General features: G+C 57.6%; 2 protein-coding genes across 2 annotated transcripts; both read right to left on the bottom strand.

Moving 5' to 3' along the window:
• Positions 1-696: 696 nt before the first annotated feature.
• On the bottom strand, positions 697-17,232 carry LOC148835542 (inter-alpha-trypsin inhibitor heavy chain H3-like). The gene is made up of 22 exons (XM_088915944.1): positions 16,124-17,232; positions 15,915-15,950; positions 15,364-15,384; positions 14,883-15,049; positions 13,587-13,691; positions 12,739-12,901; positions 12,356-12,466; positions 11,666-11,794; positions 11,170-11,286; positions 10,077-10,245; positions 9,636-9,761; positions 8,513-8,694; positions 8,126-8,311; positions 7,356-7,495; positions 6,883-7,040; positions 6,660-6,692; positions 5,486-5,542; positions 5,218-5,331; positions 4,108-4,309; positions 2,239-2,411; positions 1,740-1,851; positions 697-962 (listed from the first exon to the last, which is right to left on the bottom strand). The coding sequence occupies exons 1-22, from the start codon at positions 16,211-16,213 to the stop codon at positions 824-826; spliced, it is 2,730 nt and encodes a 909-aa protein (XP_088772070.1). The 5' UTR covers positions 16,214-17,232; the 3' UTR covers positions 697-823.
• Positions 17,226-20,046, bottom strand: mustn1b (musculoskeletal, embryonic nuclear protein 1b). The gene is made up of 3 exons (XM_088915946.1): positions 19,976-20,046; positions 19,039-19,162; positions 17,226-17,911 (listed from the first exon to the last, which is right to left on the bottom strand). The coding sequence occupies exons 1-3, from the start codon at positions 19,982-19,984 to the stop codon at positions 17,802-17,804; spliced, it is 243 nt and encodes an 80-aa protein (XP_088772072.1). The 5' UTR covers positions 19,985-20,046; the 3' UTR covers positions 17,226-17,801.
• Positions 20,047-20,460: the final 414 nt, after the last annotated feature.

Genomic DNA, 20,460 nt, shown 5'->3' with positions numbered 1-20,460 from the left:
GGGGAGTGGCTCTGTGGGGTCTGTGGAGTGGGTGTGAGAGTGGAGGAGTGGCTCTGTGGGGTCTGTGGGTGTGAGAGTGGCTCTGTGGAGTGGGGTGGGTGGGGGAGTGGCTCTGTGGGGTCTGTGGAGTGGGTGTGAGAGTGGAGGAGTGGCTCTGTGGGGTCTGTGGGTGTGAGATTGGCTCTGTGGAGTGGGGTGGGTGGGTGGGGGAGTGGCTCTGTGGGGTCTGTGGAGTGGGTGTGAGAGTGAAGGAGTGGCTCTGTGTCACACACTGCTGCTCTGAAGACAGCGGAGAACATTCAGTTAAAGCCCCTCTCTGGGCTCCTGAGGCCCCGCAGGAGAGACGCTCACCCGAGAGCCCACTGTGCTCCGTGTGCACGGGTTCGAGTCTGGGTCCCACCGGTAGCGGCCTGTGACTGGGCTTTCTCATGGGACTCGTGGGTGCAGTGCTGTTGGTAAGGGGCGCGCCTCTCGGCTCTAGGGGGGTCCACTCAGGTGTAACAGAAAGGACTGGTGGGCCTATTGCTCCTCTGCTGAAGGTGCCAGCTGGACTTACAGGCAACACCAGAGCTCAGCTATGCTGGAGGGCAGTGATTGTTTCCCATCACCAGAGGCTGGAAACAGGCCAGCTAGCGAACACGCATGCGTGTACTTCCTCTCATCTCAGGTGTCAAGAACATTCACACAGCAGAGAACTTTTTCAGCTACATTTTTTTTATTGGGAGCTTTGAAGAAAACTGCAGTTGTCTCATCCGCAAAGGAAAAGGAAGCCCTACACGCTCGTTTCCCCTCGGGCCCGGCCCGGCCCGGCCCGGCCCAGAGCTCAGCTGCTCTTGAAGATCCCGGACACGATGTAGTCGGTGTGCGCGCCGTCGATCAGCCCCGTGCCGTTGTTGTGCACGAACCAGCAGGGCACCTCCTCGCCGTGCTTGGTGTCCCAGCGGTAGTCCTTCTGCCAGCCTCTGCAGGGACAGGAGAAACACTGGTGCCGAATACCTGAGGGGCGCAGAGCTGCACGACCCCTCACCCTGACCCTTAGGGCCATCAGGCCTTTCTTAACGGGCCTGAGCTGTGACCCATTACTGACGCTGCAGAATATGGGCTTGTCGATCACTTTCAGATCTTTTTTCAAAAGAAAGAACTTTGCGTACAAACTGCCTGAGTGGAGCCCGGGTTGTGTTTGTGTCTGTCGTTAAGCCACTGAGAGGCAGGTTTCCTGGCCTGGAAACGTGTTCAGTGAACAGGGCAGCACCCACACAGCTGGAGCTCTGTGCGCCTGAGAGTGCAGACTGAGCCCTGAGGCCCGAGCATGGCCGGTCTGAGCCAGCTGTGCCAGTCAGGGTCCTGAACAGGGGCACTCAGCTGACCAGGTGCTGTCGCCCCCCGCACCCCCACCATGCCCATATGCTCGGGCGCTGGCTGTCCCTCCTGTCACACCGAGAGCAGCGTGCCAGAGGAGAGAGCCCGCTGTCTGTCCTCTCCCTGTGCTGGCGAGCCGACCCCAGCCCAGCAGCACTGGGTTGTGCAGGATTAAGAGGATGGGCAGAGGAAAATATCCGATGATTCCAGAGAGATCTGCATAGTATCAGTCAGAAAACGCCTCTTGAGGGTGACAAGGGTAGTTCAGACACAAGCTCACACAAGGTTTGTGTGTGTCAAGGTGTGCAAAGGAGGGTGTGCGGGAGTGCGTGTGTTTGTGGGCTTGCGTGCAAAGGAGGGGGGTCTCTGTGTGCGCTTACCTGGTGACGCTGAGTGTCAGCCCCTTCACCTGCATGGTGGCGTCAGGCTTGTCCAGGGCCTCACCGCTGTGCACGTCGCTGACCTCGAACTGCAGGCCGCCGTAGAACTGCCCTGCAGGGGCGGACAGAAGGGCGGCGCTGTTGAGCCGGAGCAGCTTGCGTGCTCTGACCTCGTGTAATCAGAGTGGGGGGGGCAGCAGGGGGGGGGAGCTCTCACACAGGAAACCAGGGTGCAGGAGGTCAAAGCCTCCCCCTGCACGGGCCACAGAGTCCTCTGGCTCTGAGCCGTCCTGGACAGGCCTGCTCGGCCAGGGGCATCGTTAAAGCTGGGGCCTTGGGGGTTGGGAGGGGGCAAAGACCTGTATTATTAGTAGTAGTATTTAAGCTGCTGAGAGCACAGGAATGATCCTGTCCCAGACCCCCTCCTCACAGCAGTTCTGATCAGGGACTCGCTGCGCTGGACAGAGACCCAGCAGGCGGCAGGGCCCCCGGACCTTACCCAGCAGGCCGTGGGTGGCCGGCGACAGCAGGTGGCTGTCCAGGGTGTAGAAGCCCAGGTAGTCCCGATGGAAGGGGTGTTTCTTCCAGACTCTGTGCAGGATGATGACGAAGGTGGCCGAGTCCTTCATGGCCACAGTGAGGCTCTTCTCCTTGCTGACCTGCAGATCAAAGCTAGAGGCCGAGGGAGCCAGTCAGAGCAGGGCCAGGAGAAACACACTGGAGCACCTCCAGGCTTGTCTTGGGCATCATATGCTTCTCCTGGCTTGAGGAGTGGCAGTTCTGTGTTCCAGCTCATTCTCAAGCTGTATTGATCAAAGTAACTGTTCGCACCCCTGATCCCGGAGGAACACTGTGTCTGCAGGCTATCAGTCCAGCACTCATTGATGACTTAGATTGATTTGCTTAGACTTTTATTTAACTTATCTCTTCAGTCAGTTCCGAGTGTCAAAAACACACATTTCAAGAGCTCCAGCACAGAACTTCACTTTGCCTCTTCTCAGAGTGCTGGACATTATTTCTCACTAAACAGCTCTTAGTTAAATGATAAGCGACACAGGTGGGAATGACACTATCAGACATGCCCACAGTGGGAGTGGTGCCACATCACACACGCCCCCATTGGGAGTGGCCCCATCCATGCCACACTCACAGTGGGAGGGGCCCCGTGTATGCCACGCCAACAGCGGGAGTGGTCACGTGTATGCCACACTCGCAGTGGGAGGGACCCTGTGTATGCCACACCCACAGTGGGAGGGGCCCTGTGTATGCCACACTCACAGTGGGAGGGGCCCTGTGTATGCCACACTCACAGTGGGAGGGGCCCTGTGTATGCCACACTCACAGTGGGAGGGGCCCTGTGTATGCCACACTCACAGTGGGAGTGGCCCCGTGTATGCCATGCCCACAGCGGGAGTGGTCACGTGTATGCCACACTCGCAGTGGGAGGGACCCTGTGTATGCCACACCCACAGTGGGAGGGGCCCTGTGTATGCCACACTCGCAGTGGGAGGGACCCTGTGTATGCCACACCCACAGTGGGAGGGGCCCTGTGTATGCCACACCCACAGTGGGAGGGGCCCTGTGTATGCCACACTCACAGTGGGAGGGGCCCTGTGTATGCCACACTCACAGTGGGAGGGGCCCTGTGTATGCCACACTCACAGTGGGAGTGGCCCCATCCATGCCACACTCACAGTGGGAGGGGCCCCGTGTATGCCATGCCCACAGCGGGAGTGGTCACGTGTATGCCACACTCACATTGGGAGGGGCCCTGGATGAGACACACCCGAAGTGGCCAGGACACAGATACACAGATTCCTTCTGCAGGCCTCATCACTTACACTACAGGCACTTGAATGAGGACAGCTCAGAAACTTGGGAACCGATATAGGATTGGTTCTGACTGCATATCCAATTTGACTGCTTAAGAGCCGAAAGTCAATTTACAAATATTGCTCAAGATAAACACAAGCACAACGTTCCTCCGGGACCAGCGGACCAGTGGGGACCAGGAGACCACAAGCAAGCGCAGTAGACACAGCCGGTCTCTACATGTCTGGAGGTTGGGATTTGACAACAAAGCTGTTTTTTTCATTGGAACAAGTAATAGGTTTATTCCATGCTGAAATAAAGAAGAACGAGAACACAACGTTTCGGCCGTGGAGCCTTCTCACACCTGTTCTCTGTCTTCTCTTCTCAGCAGGGAATAAACCTGTTACTTGTTCCTTTGCAGCCCACGCCTGCTGACGCAGCTCCCCACCTGTTTTTTATTGGTTTAGTTCCCAGATCGGGAAAACACTCCCAGAAGGAACACCTACTCTTCCCTGAACAGATCTGTGCTTCACTCTAGGAGCTGTGCTGAGCTCACCTGGGCTGTTTGAGAGACACCGTGTCAGACCAGGAGAAAACCCCTTCTTTCCCGTTGTGGAACACGCGGATGGCCTGAGTGGTCACATCCACCTTGATGCCCAGACTCCGGCTGACGATGCCGAACCTCCCAAAGTACGTGTTGACCTTTGTGCTGGGGACAACCTTCTTGTCCCCGATAGTCTGCCCGTTCACAGTGATGCCTGTGGGCCGGAGTCAGACAACACACAGGGGGAGGGAGTCAGACAAGAGAACAGCCTCACACATGGGGGGGGAGTCAGATGACAGAACAGCCTCTCACACACCGGGGGGAGGAGTCAGATGACAGGACAGCCTCTCACACAAGGGGGGGAGGAGTCAGATGACAGGACAGCCTCTCACACAAGGGGGGGAGGAGTCAGATGACAGGACAGCCTCTCACGCAAGGGGGGGAGGAGTCAGATGACAGAACAGCCTCTCACACACCGGGGGGAGGAGTCAGATGACAGAACAGCCTCTCACACACCGGGGGGAGGAGTCAGACAAGAGAACAGCCTCACACATGGGGGGGGAGTCAGATGACAGAACAGCCTCTCACACACCGGGGGGAGGAGTCAGATGACAGGACAGCCTCTCACACAAGGGGGGGAGGAGTCAGATGACAGGACAGCCTCTCACACAAGGGGGGGAGGAGTCAGATGACAGGACAGCCTCTCACGCAAGGGGGGGAGGAGTCAGATGACAGAACAGCCTCTCACACACCGGGGGGAGGAGTCAGATGACAGAACAGCCTCTCACACACCGGGGGGAGGAGTCAGATGACAGAACAGCCTCTCACACACCGGGGGGAGGAGTCAGATGACAGGACAGCCTCTCACACAAGGGGGGGAGGAGTCAGATGACAGGACAGCCTCTCACACAAGGGGGGGAGGAGTCAGATGACAGGACAGCCTCTCACACACCGGGGGGAGGAGTCAGATGACAGGACAGCCTCTCACACACCGGGGGGAGGAGTCAGATGACAGGACAGCCTCTCACACAAGGGGCAGGGAGTCAAGACTGGAGCAGCCCCCCTCTGAGCCCCGGGGGCAGCTTCCTGGCGCCTCCTGTCTGCCCCCGCCCGCGGACTCACCTGTGAGGGGGTCCCTGACCAGGCTGAAGATGACCCCTGGCCTCTCGTCAATGTTGAAACACAGGGTGTCGTTCTGCTGGGGTACCCGGATGATGAAATGCGGGTCCCCGTCCACTGGGGAGACACAAACCACAGGCCGGGTGAGCGCAGGTGAGCCCTCACTTCCTGCCTGCGCTCAGCAGTGTGAGCGGCTGACACACTCACACGAGCACCCCCTGAACCTGCAGCTCTGGGGGCGCCCTGGCAGGCGGGGCGGCGAGCAGCTTACCACTGGTGACCGGCGGAAGAGTGTGGTACACGTTCTGGACCCGAGACGCGGTGTAACCTGGAAGCAGAAACAGCACAGGGGTGTCAGGCTGCTTCCTGTCTGTCGAGCGGCACTGACCCCCCTTATCCCAGCGCTTCAGCTCGGCACGACCGGCCTTCGACTGGGGGGTGGCCACCGTGTCGTAAAGATACAGACGCTGACTCTGATTTACAGGCCTGCATTACAAAGCCTGTGCACTTCCGGAAAGCAGTGGGGTGCTATGGTCCCGAAACCTGGTGCTTCTGGGAGATCACATCCATGTCCTGTCTTTAGAATTGTTTGTACGCGTCTCTGTGGCACTGGCCCGCGAAGGGAAAGGGGTTTCTGGGGAGACTCGTTCGAACCCCGACTCCTGCCTTTCCCACATGACCGCGTTTTGCACCGGAGGGGTGGGATGTGAAAGTCAGGGCGGATCGGGGGACCCCTGTGCCAGGGCACGAGAACACCAGCCTGGCACTGGCTCCCCGTCATTACCAGTCAGAAAGGTCCTGCTCGTGAGGGATGAGCCGGGCAGGAGCGGCACTGCAATGGGAGGAGGGAGAGGAGGGAGAGGAGGGAGGGTGAGGAGCACAGAGGGATTACATGCCCCAGAATCACCAACCCCAGAGCCCCCAGCACCACACACACATGGAGCTGCCTCACACACCCACTTCTCTCAGCAGGCTCCCCCAGCACAGCTGTCACAAGGCAGGCTGGCGCACCGGAACTGGGCACTGACCGGCTGACCAACTGGCCGACTTACAAACCGAGTGACCAAGTGACTGACCGACTGACTTACTGACTGAGTGACTGACTTACTGGCCGACTGACCAATCAACTGTCTGACTGAATGATTGACCAACTGACTTACTCACTGATTGACCTACTGACTGACTGGTTGATTAATTGGTTGATTGATTGATTGATTGATTGATTGATTGGAAAACAGAAACAGACAGGAAAAAAAATCCGAATTCCATTGCAGTGGTCCCGAACACAGGTCCCTCTTTTGGCCATGACCTGGAGGCCTGTGGATCTGGTCACCCCCCGACCCCAGGCTGACCCGAGGAGCCCCAGTCTGCACCCAGCTCGGGCACAGAGAGGGTTCAAGCCCTAGAGAGAAGCAGCCTCTGGTCTCGGGAACAGGAAGCCTTACTGAAGCCTGGAGGTCTGGGTTGTCCTCTTTCCTCTGTAAAAAAGCACAAAAGACACTTCCTTCAGACCAGGTTGATCAGTCCCTGCCACTGTCCAGGGGGCTTTAACGTCTGAGGCCGGTCAGTCCCGTGGTTCAGCAATTATCATAGATACCAAGGACCAAACTGGATCTGAAACTGTTTTTCGGTCACTGTAACCTGGTCAGCGGTGAAACAGGCTCGTACCTTCGGTCAGCTTGTCGGCTATCAGGGCGTCCTTGTCCTCGTCATCCTGTGGCTTGGTGACCACCATGGAGGTGAGGGGCGTGACGAAGCTGTACTGCAGGGAGAGCTCCAGGGCGCGCGCGGTCATGTTTGACCTTGCCTCAGGTGTGCCGCTGCCCCTGCAGGTCAGAGGTCCAGTGTTATCTATCGGCTGACCGTCCACGAGCCCGGACCCCCGGACCACTCGAGCGCCGTCTATCGGCTGACCGTCCATATATGTGTACTGTGTGTATAGTGTATATACAATGTGTATACTGTTAGTATATATGCTACTGTATGTGTACATTGTGTGTACATACTGTGTGTATACTGTGTGTCTGCTGTGTGTACCCTGTGTGTCTGCTGTGTGTATAGTGTGTATATACAGTGTATCTGCTGTGTGTGTCTGCTGTGTGTGTACACTGTGTGTACAGCAGGTGGAGTCTGGGTCTGACCTCTTATTAAGCAGCTGCTGGATGGTGAGGTACGCCCACAGGCGCTCGGTGAACTCCCCGAAGATATACTGCTGCTCCTTGGAGGCCTCCAGTCTCTCCTGCACACTGGACTGGCTCTGCAGGTGCAGCTCCTTCTCCAGCTGCACGGGCAGACAGGCGGGTCACGGCCTGGTGCCACAGCCACGGTACCCTCTCCCAACCCGCCGCCCACAGAGCCCACAGCACACAGGAGGACAGACCTGACCCCTGCTGAGGTCTCTCACAGCTCACAGCCTGGGGGTCACTGTCTCACTCACAGCTCACAGCCTGGGGGTCACTGTGTCTCTCACAGCTCACAGACTGGGGGTCACTGTGTCTCTCACAGCTCACAGACTGGGGGTCACAGCTCACAGACTGGGGGTCACAGTGTCTCTCACAGCTCACAGACTGGGGGTCACTGTGTCTCTCACAGCTCACAGACTGGGGGTCACAGCTCACAGACTGGGGGTCACAGTGTCTCTCACAGCTCACAGACTGGGGGTCACAGTGTCTCTCACAGCTCACAGACTGGGGGTGACTGCGTCTCTCACAACTCACAGACTGGAGGGTCACTACTGTGTCACTCAAAGCTGAGAGACCCCAAAGCTGCTAATTCTGACCCCTTTCTTATCTGTAGCGCAAGAGCTTGAGAATGAGCTGCAGACCCAGAGCAGGGCTCCACCTCCTCAGCGAAACTCTGCCCCTCCTGTTTCACGGGGCACGACGGGGGGAACCATGTGGGCCACACTTACCCCCTGCGCCTTCACCTCCACCGGGAAGAAGTCCAGGCTGTTGTCGGAAATGTGTCCGGCCACCACGATCTCCGAGCCCTGGTACAGCTGCTTGAAGGAGCTGTCTGTCAGGGAGTCCACAGAGTTCTCGGGGTACTGCATCTCGATCCCCCACAGCAGGGGGTTGGCCACCTCTGTGTAGAAGCCCTGTGGGCACACACGCATGCGCACGCACGCACACACACGATCAGGAGGGATGGAGGCAGCTCAGCGCACAGCTCTGTGACTCCTACCCCAATTACTGTCACTGTCTGTCAGCGGGTGTGTCTGACAGTGAGCCCAGCAGTGAGATCGCGGACTGCGCGGTGCTCACACTGGCCACACTGTCCGGCTGCTTGGGCGGAGTACCTGGAGCTGCAGCGCAGCGTCCGAATCCTCGTAGATCCTCCTGGCGACGCCGTTGTTCTCGGAAGCCAGTTTGTGCAGGAAGTTGTAATCCACATTGTATCCGAATCCCAGGCAGTACAGCGTCATGTCCCCTCCAATGGCATTCCGGGCATTTTCCTGGATTTTCACAGGGTCTGTGACGCCTTTCCCAGGAAACAAGCAGGACGTGACTCGGCGTACTGACGACACGCTCACGCTGACAGGTATTCTCGGCGTGCTCTCAGGCATCACCTCGGGTTCTGCAGCACTGGAGCGTTAGAGCGCCTCACCCTGGTGACGACGCCCCCCTTCCCAATTTTTATCTGTCTCACCAAATTTTCCCCTGGGACACCTCCCCCCACGTCGTCTACCTCAGCAAAAACATAAGCCCCACAGAAAGCAAGCAAGCCGATAAAATGTAAGAGTGAGATATGAGGGTGCAGGAGTGTACCCCATCATTTTGATGAACCCAAGCCCGCAGCCCAGACCCACAGGAAGCCCGTCAGAACTGCCAGAACATGCAGCGCTCCAGCAGAGACTTGGGGCAGCCAGAGCTCAACCCATTTGTGGTGTGGTGTGGTCAGAACTCGAGGCAGTCACAACTAGACCGGGTCAGAACCTGACCCAGTCAGGGCTCGGGGCAGTCAGAACCTGACCCAGTCAGGGCTCAGGGCAGCCAGATCTTGACCCATTTGGGGTTTGGGGTGGTTAGAACTTGAGACAGTCATGTCTTGACCCATTTAGGACACAGCACACTCAGAACTGGACCTACTCAGGGCTTGGAGCAGTCACAACGAGACACGGTCAGAATTCGACCCAGTCAGGGCTCGATCCAGTAAGAGCTCAGGGCAATCAGAACGTGATCCAGTTGAGGCTTGGGGCAGCCAGAACTTGCCCCAGTCAGGGCTCAGAGCAGCCAGAACCTGACGCAGTCAGGGCTCGGGGCAGCCAGAACCTGACCCAGTCAGGGCCCGGGGCAGCCAGAACCTGACCCAGTCAGGGCTTGGGGCACTTGGTGTTGACAGTGCTGCACTGTTCTGCCAGGACCTGCAGGTTCGGCGGCGATGCTGGACGCGCTGTGCCCGCGGGTGGGTGGGCCGCTCACCTGAGGCGGGCTGCCCATCGGTCAGCAGGATGATGAGTGAGACGCTCCTCTCGGGCAGCGTGTGGTTGGCGCGGTCCTCCTTCAGCATCTTCACGGCCTCCAGCACGCTCCAGTTGATGTCGGTGCCTGGGGGAGCACAGCACAGAGTCCAGACTGGAGCGCTGCACGCATCCGGGACAGTCCCAGAGAGCAGCGGCTCATGACCGGGCTCTGGGCCCGCTGGGAGCCCAGTGCACAAGACACACCTGCTCACGTACCCCTTCCGGCGCTAAAATAAACACTGCAGCTGCACGCCTGACAATTGTGGTCGTTTTAGTCCACCGCAGATTCATTATTCCTCATCGGAACATTTTTTCTATGCTCCAGTTCAACATGTAACGTGTTTTAAAATCCGGATTGTTCCTGTCACCAGCATGACCGCGGTGGGGTCGGCCGCCTCACCTCCGCGGGCCTGGATGGTCCCCACGAAGTGCTTGGCCTCCTGCAGGCTCTCGGGGGTGGCCTTGGTCAGCGAGGGCTTCCACTTGCGGAGCTGGTCGTCGAAGGCGAGGAGGGCGAAGTAGTCTTCCTCCTGGATGTCGTTCAGGATGGCGTGCAGGGCTTCTCGGGTCTGCAGAGAGCGGCAGCATCGCGGTCAGGCCCTGCAGCTGGCTGAAAAAATCTCGCGGGGTTCTGGGGGCCGGAAGTCTTACCGATTCCCGGATCTGTCCCACTGGGAAGAACCTACACGACTACTTTTCCCAAATTCCCAGAGGAGCTCTTCCAGATCTCACAGCCTGTCAGTGTCTGAGAGAGAAAACGTCTCCACCAGGGATTTATGGAGCACCACTGCATGGAGTGCAGGGTTGTCAGGAAAGGACCTGGTATTTTGCAGAGAATGTTATTTAGCAACGACTAGATGACTAAATAAATCTTCGCTTGAAAGTTTAGTGTGCGCCAGGCTGACATTTCTATCCCCCCAGGAGCAGGACTGGAAGAATCATCTTGGTGTTCCACTGAGGACAGAGGTGACTGCTGATCAGTTTCACCTGATATGAACCTGGACAGAAGATGAATAAATTAACTAGCACTATAACTACTGTAACTAGTAATGTAACTACTGTTACTAACTAAAGCTAGTACTATAACTACTATAACTAGTACCATTACTACTGTAACTTGTACTTTAACTACTCTAGCATGTACTAGGTACTATAATGAGTACTAAAATGAGTGTTATTAGTAATGTAAATAATCTATAACCATTGCAACTAGTACTGTAAATATTATAAATAGTACTATAACTAGTAGAGCAAGTTCTATAATTAGCATTATAAGTATTTTAACTAGTACTGTAAGAACTATAACTGGTACTATAATTACTGTAAATAGCAAGATAACTACTATAACTAGTACTAAAACTACCTATACCTAGCATTATAACTAGTATTCTAACTACAATAACTAGTACATAGTATGATAGCTGATAGCTACTACTATAACTCCTATGGCTAGTACTCTAACTGCAGTAACTAGTGCTGCACCTGCTGCTCACCTGCTCGATCTTCCTGCCCCACATGGACCCACTCTCGTCGATCACGAACACCACGTTCTTGGGCACACGCTGCAGGTTGGTCGGAGCGAAGAAGTGCACAAAGTACCCATTCACGATCTGCGGAGAGAGGGGATCCCCTGAGCACAGAGCACACGCCCTGAGGCACCCTGCGCAGAGCTCCTACACCCGACCCTGAACTCCTGTCACTGTGGGACACACACACCCCCTGAACTCCTGTCACTGTGGGACACACACACATCCCCTGAACTCCTGTCACTGTGGGACACACACGCCCCCTGAACTCCTGTCACTGTGGGACACACACACCCTGAACTCCTGTCACTGTGGGACACACACACATCCCCTGAACTCCTGTCACTGTGGGACACACACAACCTGAACTCCTGTCACTGTGGGACACACACACATCCCCTGAACTCCTGTCACTATGGGACACACACCCCCCACGCTGTCCTGCTGCAGAGTCCCCCCTCACCTGGATGTCCCCAATGTCCTTCTCCCGGTTGACGTCGTAGGTGATGAAGAAATCGCCCTCAATGCGCGTGGAGGGGCAGCCCACACAGGTCCGCTGCTGCTCCAGCCCGGGAGAGAAGGACACTCGCGCCTGCGGGGGGCAGGAGGGCAGCAGGGATCACTTAGTGCCCCTCAGGACACAGGGCAGGGTCCGAACAGGTCAGGCAGACCCTGGACAAGTCCTCTGTCCAGAGGGCAGTGGGATCTGTGTTCCTAAGAGAGAACACCAGCAGCTCCTGCTCCCTCCACTTCTGCTACAGTTAATAAGGCTCCTGTTGCCACTACTGCTGCTGCCATTATTACACTGGTGCCGTCATCCCTGCTGGCTCTGCTGCTAGTCCGGCACCGGTACCGTCATCCCTGCTGGCTCTGCTGCCATTATTACACTGGTGCTGTCATCCCTGCTGGCTCTGCTGCCATTATTACACTGGTGCCGTCATCCCTGCTGGCTCTGCTGCTAGTCCGGCACCGGTACCGTCATCCCTGCTGGCTCTGCTGCTAGTCCAGCACCTGCTACAGGTCCAGCTGTGAGCACACTGCTCACACCTGAGGAAGCTGTGCTTCTCCTGCCTGTCTTTCAGTGCGCAGTCAGCCTTTACGTGCTCCTCATGCTACTGGGCTATTACTGCCGAGAATGGACACGCAGCCCTGCCTTGTTCCCAGTGATGGTCGTCTTCACCAGGGGGAGCAGGTCGTTGGTGATGAAAGTGCCGTTGGCTTCCAGGAAGGCGATGCCCTGGGGCTCGTAGAGCTCGGCCATGATCTGCAGGGCAGAGAACAGACAGGGCTTCTGTCAGGGAGCTGGGTGCGTGTGCCTGCGCAGATCTGCATGCTTACGCACACGTGCAGATTCTATCTGCCAGACGGGGTGTTCACACTATCTCACCGGTCAGAGACCTTTAGGGTGGCTCACACTAGGGGGTTACAAGGGGAGAACACAGCTCATCATAAATGACAAATGAGTGCAAGTTTGTGCGTTAATGTCAGTGTGTGTCTGCGTCAGTGCTGAGTGGTTCCGCAGAGTGCTGTCCTGACCTCGAAGTGCTGCACCAGCTGTTTGGGTCGGACCCGGATCAGCAGCTCGTACTTCCCCAGGTTGCGCTTCAGCAGCTCCTCGTAGGTCAGCTCGAAGGTCACCTTGCTGGCCGCCGCGATGTTCACCGACACCGAGAACTTCTCCATCTTCCGCCCCGACGCCCTGAGCAACGGCACAGCAACAGCAGGCTGTTCCAGCGTAGCGCCTCGACAGCAGCACAGTGCACTGCACGCTGTACGCAGCATATATCACACTGCACGCAGCATATATCACACTGCACGCAGCACACTGCACGCAGCATATATCACACTGCACACTGCACGCTGCACACTGCACGCAGCATATATCACACTGCACGCGGCACACTGCATGCTGCACACTGCACATGGCACACACTCGACTCCCTCCACATGGCCCATGCACACATAAAACACAGCGCTTTCATGACATAAGAGCCGGGTTCAAAAGACACCGGGCTTTTCGGTAAGTTATAAAAATTCAGCCTGTCTGTATCAAGTGCAACTCAAACTTCCACAGCATAACAGCCCTGTCACCCACAGTGCACCCTGAGTCCCCATCTTCCAACAAAACAGATCACACATGATAGATCACTCACAACAGATCACTCACAACAGATTGCTCTCAACAGACCACACACAACAGATTGCACAAGAAGATCACACAGAGCAGATCACACATAACAGATCACTCTCAACAGATTGCACAGACAGATCATACACAATAGATCACTCCCGACAGATCAGACACGACAGATCACTCGCGATCCCTCTCAGACACAGCTGCGCCAGTGTGTAGAGTGGAACAGAGCTGCGGTTGGGAACCCCACCTGACCAGGCCAGCGCTCTGCCCCTGGGACACGGCCTTCTGGTACTGCTGCTTGGCCTGCTCCTTCTCCTTCACCTGGCCCACATAGGTCACCCCGTCGATCACCCTGCAGCACACAGAGCACAGCAATATACTCCCTCACACCCCTATAGCGCCCTGCTGGACACCCCACTCACAGCACTGTACAGGCAGCGTGCTGATAGAACCCACTCCTCCCTTCCAATCCTCAACAATAATATTAATGAATTCCTTATTCTTCTATAGCGCCTTTCTGGACACCACTCACAGCGCTTCACAGGTCATGGGGATCCCCTCCACCCCCACCAGTGTGCAGCCCCACCTGGATGATGCTCCAGTCTGCTCCCCACACACCAGCTCTCAGTGGGGAGGAGAGCAGAGTGATGAAGCCAGTTCAGAGAGGGGGGTTATTAGGAGGTCATGACTGGTAAAGGCCAGGAGGAAATTTGGCCAGGTCACTGGGGTAACACCACTACTCTTTTCGAGAAACACCCTGGGATTTTTAATGACCACAGAGAGTCAGGACCTCGGTTTTACTTCTCATCCGAAGGACAGCGTCATTTTTACAGAATAGTGTCCCCGTCACTATATTGGGGCATTAGGACCCACACAGACCGCAGGGTGAGCGCCCCTTGCTGGCCCCACTAACACCTCTTCCAGCAGCAGCCTCAGCTTTCCCAGGAGTCTCCCCTCCAGGTACTGGCCAGGCTCGCACCTGCTAAGCTCCAGTGTGAGCTGAAGTGTAAATGGCTCACTGTGAGCCAGTTGTGAGGTACAGAGTGATATAGTTGCTGAAAAATGTGGAAATATGGAAAATGTTCTCTTGAACAGACAACTCTAAGAGACAAGGAGTAGTGTTTTTCCTACTGACTGGTTTTCTGCCACACTTAGTGGTTCACTGACTCATTGCAACACTAACTGACTCACTGACACACTGACTGGTTCACTGACACACTGACTGGTTCACTCAGTCACTGACTGACTCACTGACACACTGACTGATTCACTGACACTGACTGGTTCACTGACACACTGACTGGTTCACTGACACACTGACTGATTCACTGACACACTGACTGGTTCACTGACACACTGACTGACTCACTGACACACTGACTGGTTCACTGACACACTGACTGACTCACTGACACACTGACTGGTTCACTGACACACTGACTGGTTCACTGAGTCACTGACTGGCTCACTGACAGGTCCACTCAGTCACTGACTAGTTTTCCTCGTGTTGTTTTGGAGGTGAGGGTGAGGATGAGGCACCCACATGCTGAAGTTGGTGATGAAGGCGGTCTTGGGCAGCTCCACATCAAACACGGCCTCTCTGGAAACGTTGGCGCGGTTGACGGCGCGGCTGGTCATGACGGTGTGGGCGAAGCGCGACGTCACCTTGCAGTCGATCTTCACGCTGTAGACCTCGATATCGGACTGCCCCTGCAGCCGGGAGAGCACAGCGCACACAGCCCTTCACCCAGGTTCTAACCCTGGACCCCGACAGGCCCAGCTCACACCGCAGAAGCGGTTTAAACTACGCGAGCGTATCAGCAGGGTTTGAGCTACACTGTGGCCAGACCGTAAAGACTAACAAACGTTCCTGCTGGCTTTTCGCAACATTTATTGCGGACTGCTGTACAGCCCCCCCTGCACCTTCCCAGCGCCCAGGAAGACGGCACCCCTCCTGCAGGCCGCTGGGCGCCGACTCGGGTCCCAGAGGGGCGACAGCTCTGAGTCCCCGGGGCCAGACTCACCGCGTCGTCAGCATTCCTCTTCTGCAAAACAAACAGAATCAGGGACAGGGGTCTTACAAAACAGCCCAGCGGCTCCACAGTCCAAACAGGTCCTCTGCAGTTTGATGTTAGTGGAGTTGCGCAATGACCCTCTCCTGGCAAACATATTAAAAAGCTTCTACTCGTTTCTTCTGCTTAGATATGCTACTTCAGTCTCCCTGGGCCCGGGTCTGGGGCAACCAGAGCGCCCCCTGCCTGCTGGGCTGGCCAGTGCAGTGCCTGTGATAGCAGCACCCCCCCTTCCTGCTGGGGCACAGGACTGGCCAGCTCAGCCCAGCCAGGGAGAGTATGAAATAGAAAACAACCTTCACTGCAGCTGTTTCTCAGGGTTTTCCGTCTTGCCCTGAGGGGACCTTGCAGGATGTGGGTTAATCTGGACGGGAGCGCTGCTCTTCGCGAGATGAATGGCCTATTCACTTCCCTCCTGGTGCCGTGTGCTGCTGGCACAGGCTGCGCCGGGCGCTCCGTGCTATAAGAGCGCTCTTGTCGCGGCGTGAGGGGGGCAGCCGTACCTTCAACAGCCTGGCCAGCGGGTCTGCAGACGCCGCCTGTCGCAGGGAATTAGGACCGCAGGCGGTGAGGACCAGGAAGACAAACCCAAAAGAAAAGTAAAAGAAACACCTGATAGCATTACACGTTTCCCTTGAAAACAGCCTGTTGTTTTTTTTTTGGGGTGCGCAGCGGGGAATCTCGGGGGCGCGGGGTCGAGCTCGGGTCTTACCTGGGAACGCGCGTCCCCCGCCGCCACAAGCGCGGCGCCCCCCAGCGCGGGCAGGAGCAGGCAGAGGCAGACGGTCAGTGACCTGGACATCGCGCCGGACCGCAGCGCCGCTCAGTCCCGCTCTCTGGAGAAGTGATAACCGAAGCCCGAGGCTGGGAAGGAAGGGTGCAGCTGCTGGTTGTCTGACGAGCCACGGGCGGCGAGCTGTGTGCGGAACCGGGGGCGCCGCGCGTGTTTTATAGGAGCAACGACCCCGCAGCTCTGTGCCCCGGCCAGGGGTGGAGACGCCGGGGTGACGGGGAGGTCCTGTTTGTTTTATCGAACAGTCTTCTCTTTAACCGAGGCGAGCCTGCGGGGGGGGCAGCGGGGCGAGATCTGCAGATCTACCGAAAAACGTCGACTTAGACTTTAGTGTTTGTTCACCCACACGCACCGAGTAGGGGAAAGAGCAGTTTTATTTTGTTAGCAAAAAAACTCTTTAGATAGATAGTTCTTTGATCCCGTGAGGGAAATTTGCAGGGGCTGGAGAAGCTGAATGTGCTGTTCTGGGAATCGGGCACGGACAGCCCTGTGCCCTTGTGCAAAGCTGCCGATCAGCCCGACCGTCAACAGGAAATTAAGCCAGGCTCCAGAAACAGACCCTTCCGCTATTTATGTGTCGGCAAGACAGACCGCAGGGACATTCAGCCGACGATCACCAGCGGCTGATTAAGCCTCTCGGGCCGGAGTGGATGGGCGTCTCACCCCTGGGGTTCGCTCTTGCATAAGGGGGGGCACTCAGAGAACTGGGGGCCCCGAGTCACCCCTTCAGTGTTCAGCTCTCCCGCCTCCCCCCAGTCACAATACCCCGAGTCCAGGGAGGTGCCACACTGGTCACCACACACACAAGCAGGGTGTCCTCTGACCCCTGACCTCGCCATCCCCTCTCTCCCTCCCCGGGCTGATGAGCCTCGGACCCGGGACCAGAACCCCAGCCTGTCAGTTCCCTGCGCCCGGAGCGCAGAGCTCTCCCTGCCTCCTGACCCAGGCCGGGGCGCGTGTCTGTCCGGACAAGTGCAGTGAACGCCACCCTGACCAGCACAGAAGAACCCAGAGCCTGCGGTTTCCGAAAACTCGTTTATTCACAAAAGAAGCATCTTGATGAGGACAGAGAGGATGAGATCTGCAGCACAACAGATCCGCACACGAGCGGTCTTGATTCACGCAGACAGGCGCACACCGTCTCTGCGTCAGGGTGGGGTGACTCTGCCGCCAGCAGATGTTCAAAGCTTTTTGCCCCAAGCAAGGTTGTCCATATTATTCGGGGAAAAACCCAGCAATCTGATCATTTTTGCAATTCTAGTCACGCAGGAGAACGGACCCCAGGGCAGACGGCTCCCCTGGGGGGGGAGTTTTCCCGAAAGCCTGGCCTGCTCTCCTGCCGGCTGCGGGACACAGCCCAGCCCTCCTGCCCCGCTCCTCTCCGGCACACGTCAGGAATCAGCTTGGAAGGGGCTGTGTGACGGCCAGCTCATTCGAACCCGAGCAGAGGCGCGGCAGGCGGAGCTGGCGGCTCAGTCACACCCCCCGCGGCAGAGAGACGGGCAGGCGCCGGCGCACCCATCCCGGGGCCAGGCTGGCGCGGGTCCGAAGGCAGGAAGGGGCCGGTGGCGCGGGGTGCGGGGCGCCCGGCGCCGCCCTACTTCCCGAAGACGCTCTTGGGCGGCTGCTCCTTCGGCTTGTCGAACACGGTCTCCGTTCCCGTCCGCACGCCGCTGAACACAGAAGGCGCCGTCTTGCCCGCTCGCTCTGAAACGACAGCGGTCAGCGCAGTCAGGAGGGCGCGCCAGTGCCAGCCTCCACTCTCGCCACTCGCACCCGTGACCAGTCACCCCTCGAACGAGGAGCATGGCAAGGGAGAGCAGAGGAGAGTCCGAGCTGAAAAACATCCGCTGGACTTCGCAGGGGCTCTGTCTGCCACAGCCGAGTCCTGCCCTGGCTCCTCTGTGAGATCCTGTGTCCCTGTTCCTGCCGCACCCACCCCACGCGGCCTCGTCACTTGTGCGCCCCCTAGTGGGTGCTGGCAGACTGCATCGCCGGGCAGCTCCCCTGAGTCAGTCCCTGCCCCCGTGATCCCTTGGTGCCCAGGCTGTGGCCCTCGGCGGGGGGTTTCGGGGCTGTGGAGAACTGCGACAGCACCAAAACAGAAGTGGAATTTCACAGGGGCCACGACAGCCTTTGTCCTACAGGAACACCGGCAAACTCCGAGCCGTGCCAGCCTGCAGTCTCACCCCTGTCCCCCGCGCGAGCGCTGTGGCGCAGCAGGCTGGGAGAGAAGCCAGAGGGCGTCAGCGAGCCCCGTCACGAGCAGCCTGGGACAGTGTCCTGGGGAGGACCGGCTCTCTCTCCCTATAGAAGGAGTGGAAATTCAGAGGCTCTGAGGAATGAGCAGCTGGGCCTGAGGGCTGGCTCAGCCTGCAGCGCTTTCCCACACTGCTGTCTGTCTCTCTCCCCTCTCCTCCTCCTCCGAGCCTGCTGCCTGCTGTACAGCGTCACTACCCTTCCGAGAACCTTTAAATGTTTGGAATGGTAAGTCCTTTGAACCCATATATATAGAGAGAGAGCCTCATGTGAACTAGGGGTTTATAACCTTCGTCCTAGTGCGCTATATAGAAATGAATGTAAGTCTCGCCCAAGAGCTCCACGAGCCACTGAAGCACAGCCCCGTGGGTAAGGACTCGGCTCTGGCACCTCTGGCCGGGCCGGACCGACCCGTCTCGCTCTCAGGCCTTGCAGGAGTGAGGAAGGAGCGCGTTTGGGTGGGCTAGCGAACCTGCCCCGGCCCCTAATGACACTAAGACACGACTGTGCTCCTCCGGGCCTGAGCGTCACCACGCAGAGCCGCCCCGGCGCCTGGGCCGTCCCGTGACACTCACCGCACTCCATCATCACCTCGTAGGTCTTGGACTTGACCTCCCCCTTCAGCCCCAGCTTGCTCCGCGCCCCCTTCAGGTCCTCCTCCTTCATCGCCGGCCGCTTCTTCTTCTTCACTTCCTCGGGCTGGGGGGCGAGACCACCCACATGGCCGGGTTACCGCACTGCGCCTGCGCCGCTCCGTCCTGGGGGAGCGCCTGGCCCCCCACTTCCCAGACCCTGCAGTCTGCTCCCAGGCCAGAGCTCACTGTAGGACAGGTGTGCTCCTTTGTAGTGCCTTTCCCTCCGAGTTACACCCCAGCTCACTGCGCCAGACAGCCCAGTGCAGAAGAGGGAACCTGTTCACCCGCGGACCCCAGTGTCCTCTGCACCCCCATGGAAACCCATCACCACCAGCAGTGTTAATTACTGCCAATACAAAAACACACCTCTTCTCCTGAGACAGACACCTGTATCACTGGGCATCACCTGGCACCTCTTCCCCAGACACTGATACACCTGTACCACTGGGCATCACCTGGCACCTCCTCCCCAAACACTGATACACCTGTACCACTGGGCATCACCTGGCACCTCCTCCCCAAACACTGATACACCTGTACCACTGGGCATCACCTGGCACCTCCTCCCCAAACACTGATACACCTGTACCACTGGGCATTGCCAGCCAGCTTCTACAGCTCTGTACACATACCACATTAGCCTCCTGGCACATGACATCACCCACAGGGAGCATCGTTACCATCTGTCTAGTAGCTCTCAGGAAGGAACAGCGATGATCTAAATTTAAGTGCGAGTCCTCCGGTCGCGTCTCAGCTCTCCTGCACGCAGTCGCCATCCATCGCTCAGTTCCTGTGCTCACTGTGGGAGTAACAGCAGCCCACCCAAGACAAAAGCCGACGCCCCCCGTGAACACCGGGGAGACCCCGCATTGCGTACCTGGGACATGTGTGCTGATCGCAGAGCCGAGTCCGACTGACGACTGACAGCGCTGCTCTCACTCCTCCTTTTATCGTGGCCCAGAGGATGAGTCAGTCTCCCCCTGCCCTCCCCCCCGTGCTGTAAGAGGGTATTATTAGAGCTGACGAGCTACGCCGAGACTGGCCTCTGGACAGCTGCCGAGGACGGTGTCCCCCTGTCCCTCTCGTTCTCTCCAGCCTCCTTTGTGTTTCCGGTGAGAAAAAACACCACCAGCTCACTCTTAGAAGACAGAAGATCTCCGCTTTGCCCCCTCATGGTCCTGTGTGCTTGCTTGCGCCGTTTCCCACAGTCCGATTCTCCTGCGGGGGCCATCCTCAGCGCTCGCAGGATCCTAGCGCTCCGCAACACTGGCTGAGAATTCACTAGAGCCGGTCAGAAAAGGGATGGATTAAATAAAACCCCACACTTCCGAGTAGATGAGAACTAGCCAACTGCTCCAGCAG

The sequence above is a fragment of the Atractosteus spatula genome, chromosome 5 (assembly GCF_055471065.1).
Source record: "Atractosteus spatula isolate fAtrSpa1 chromosome 5, fAtrSpa1.hap1, whole genome shotgun sequence".
NCBI lineage: Eukaryota > Metazoa > Chordata > Actinopteri > Semionotiformes > Lepisosteidae > Atractosteus > Atractosteus spatula.
The sequence above is the reverse complement of the archived record's forward strand: the minus strand, read 5'-3'. Positions and strand labels throughout refer to the sequence as shown.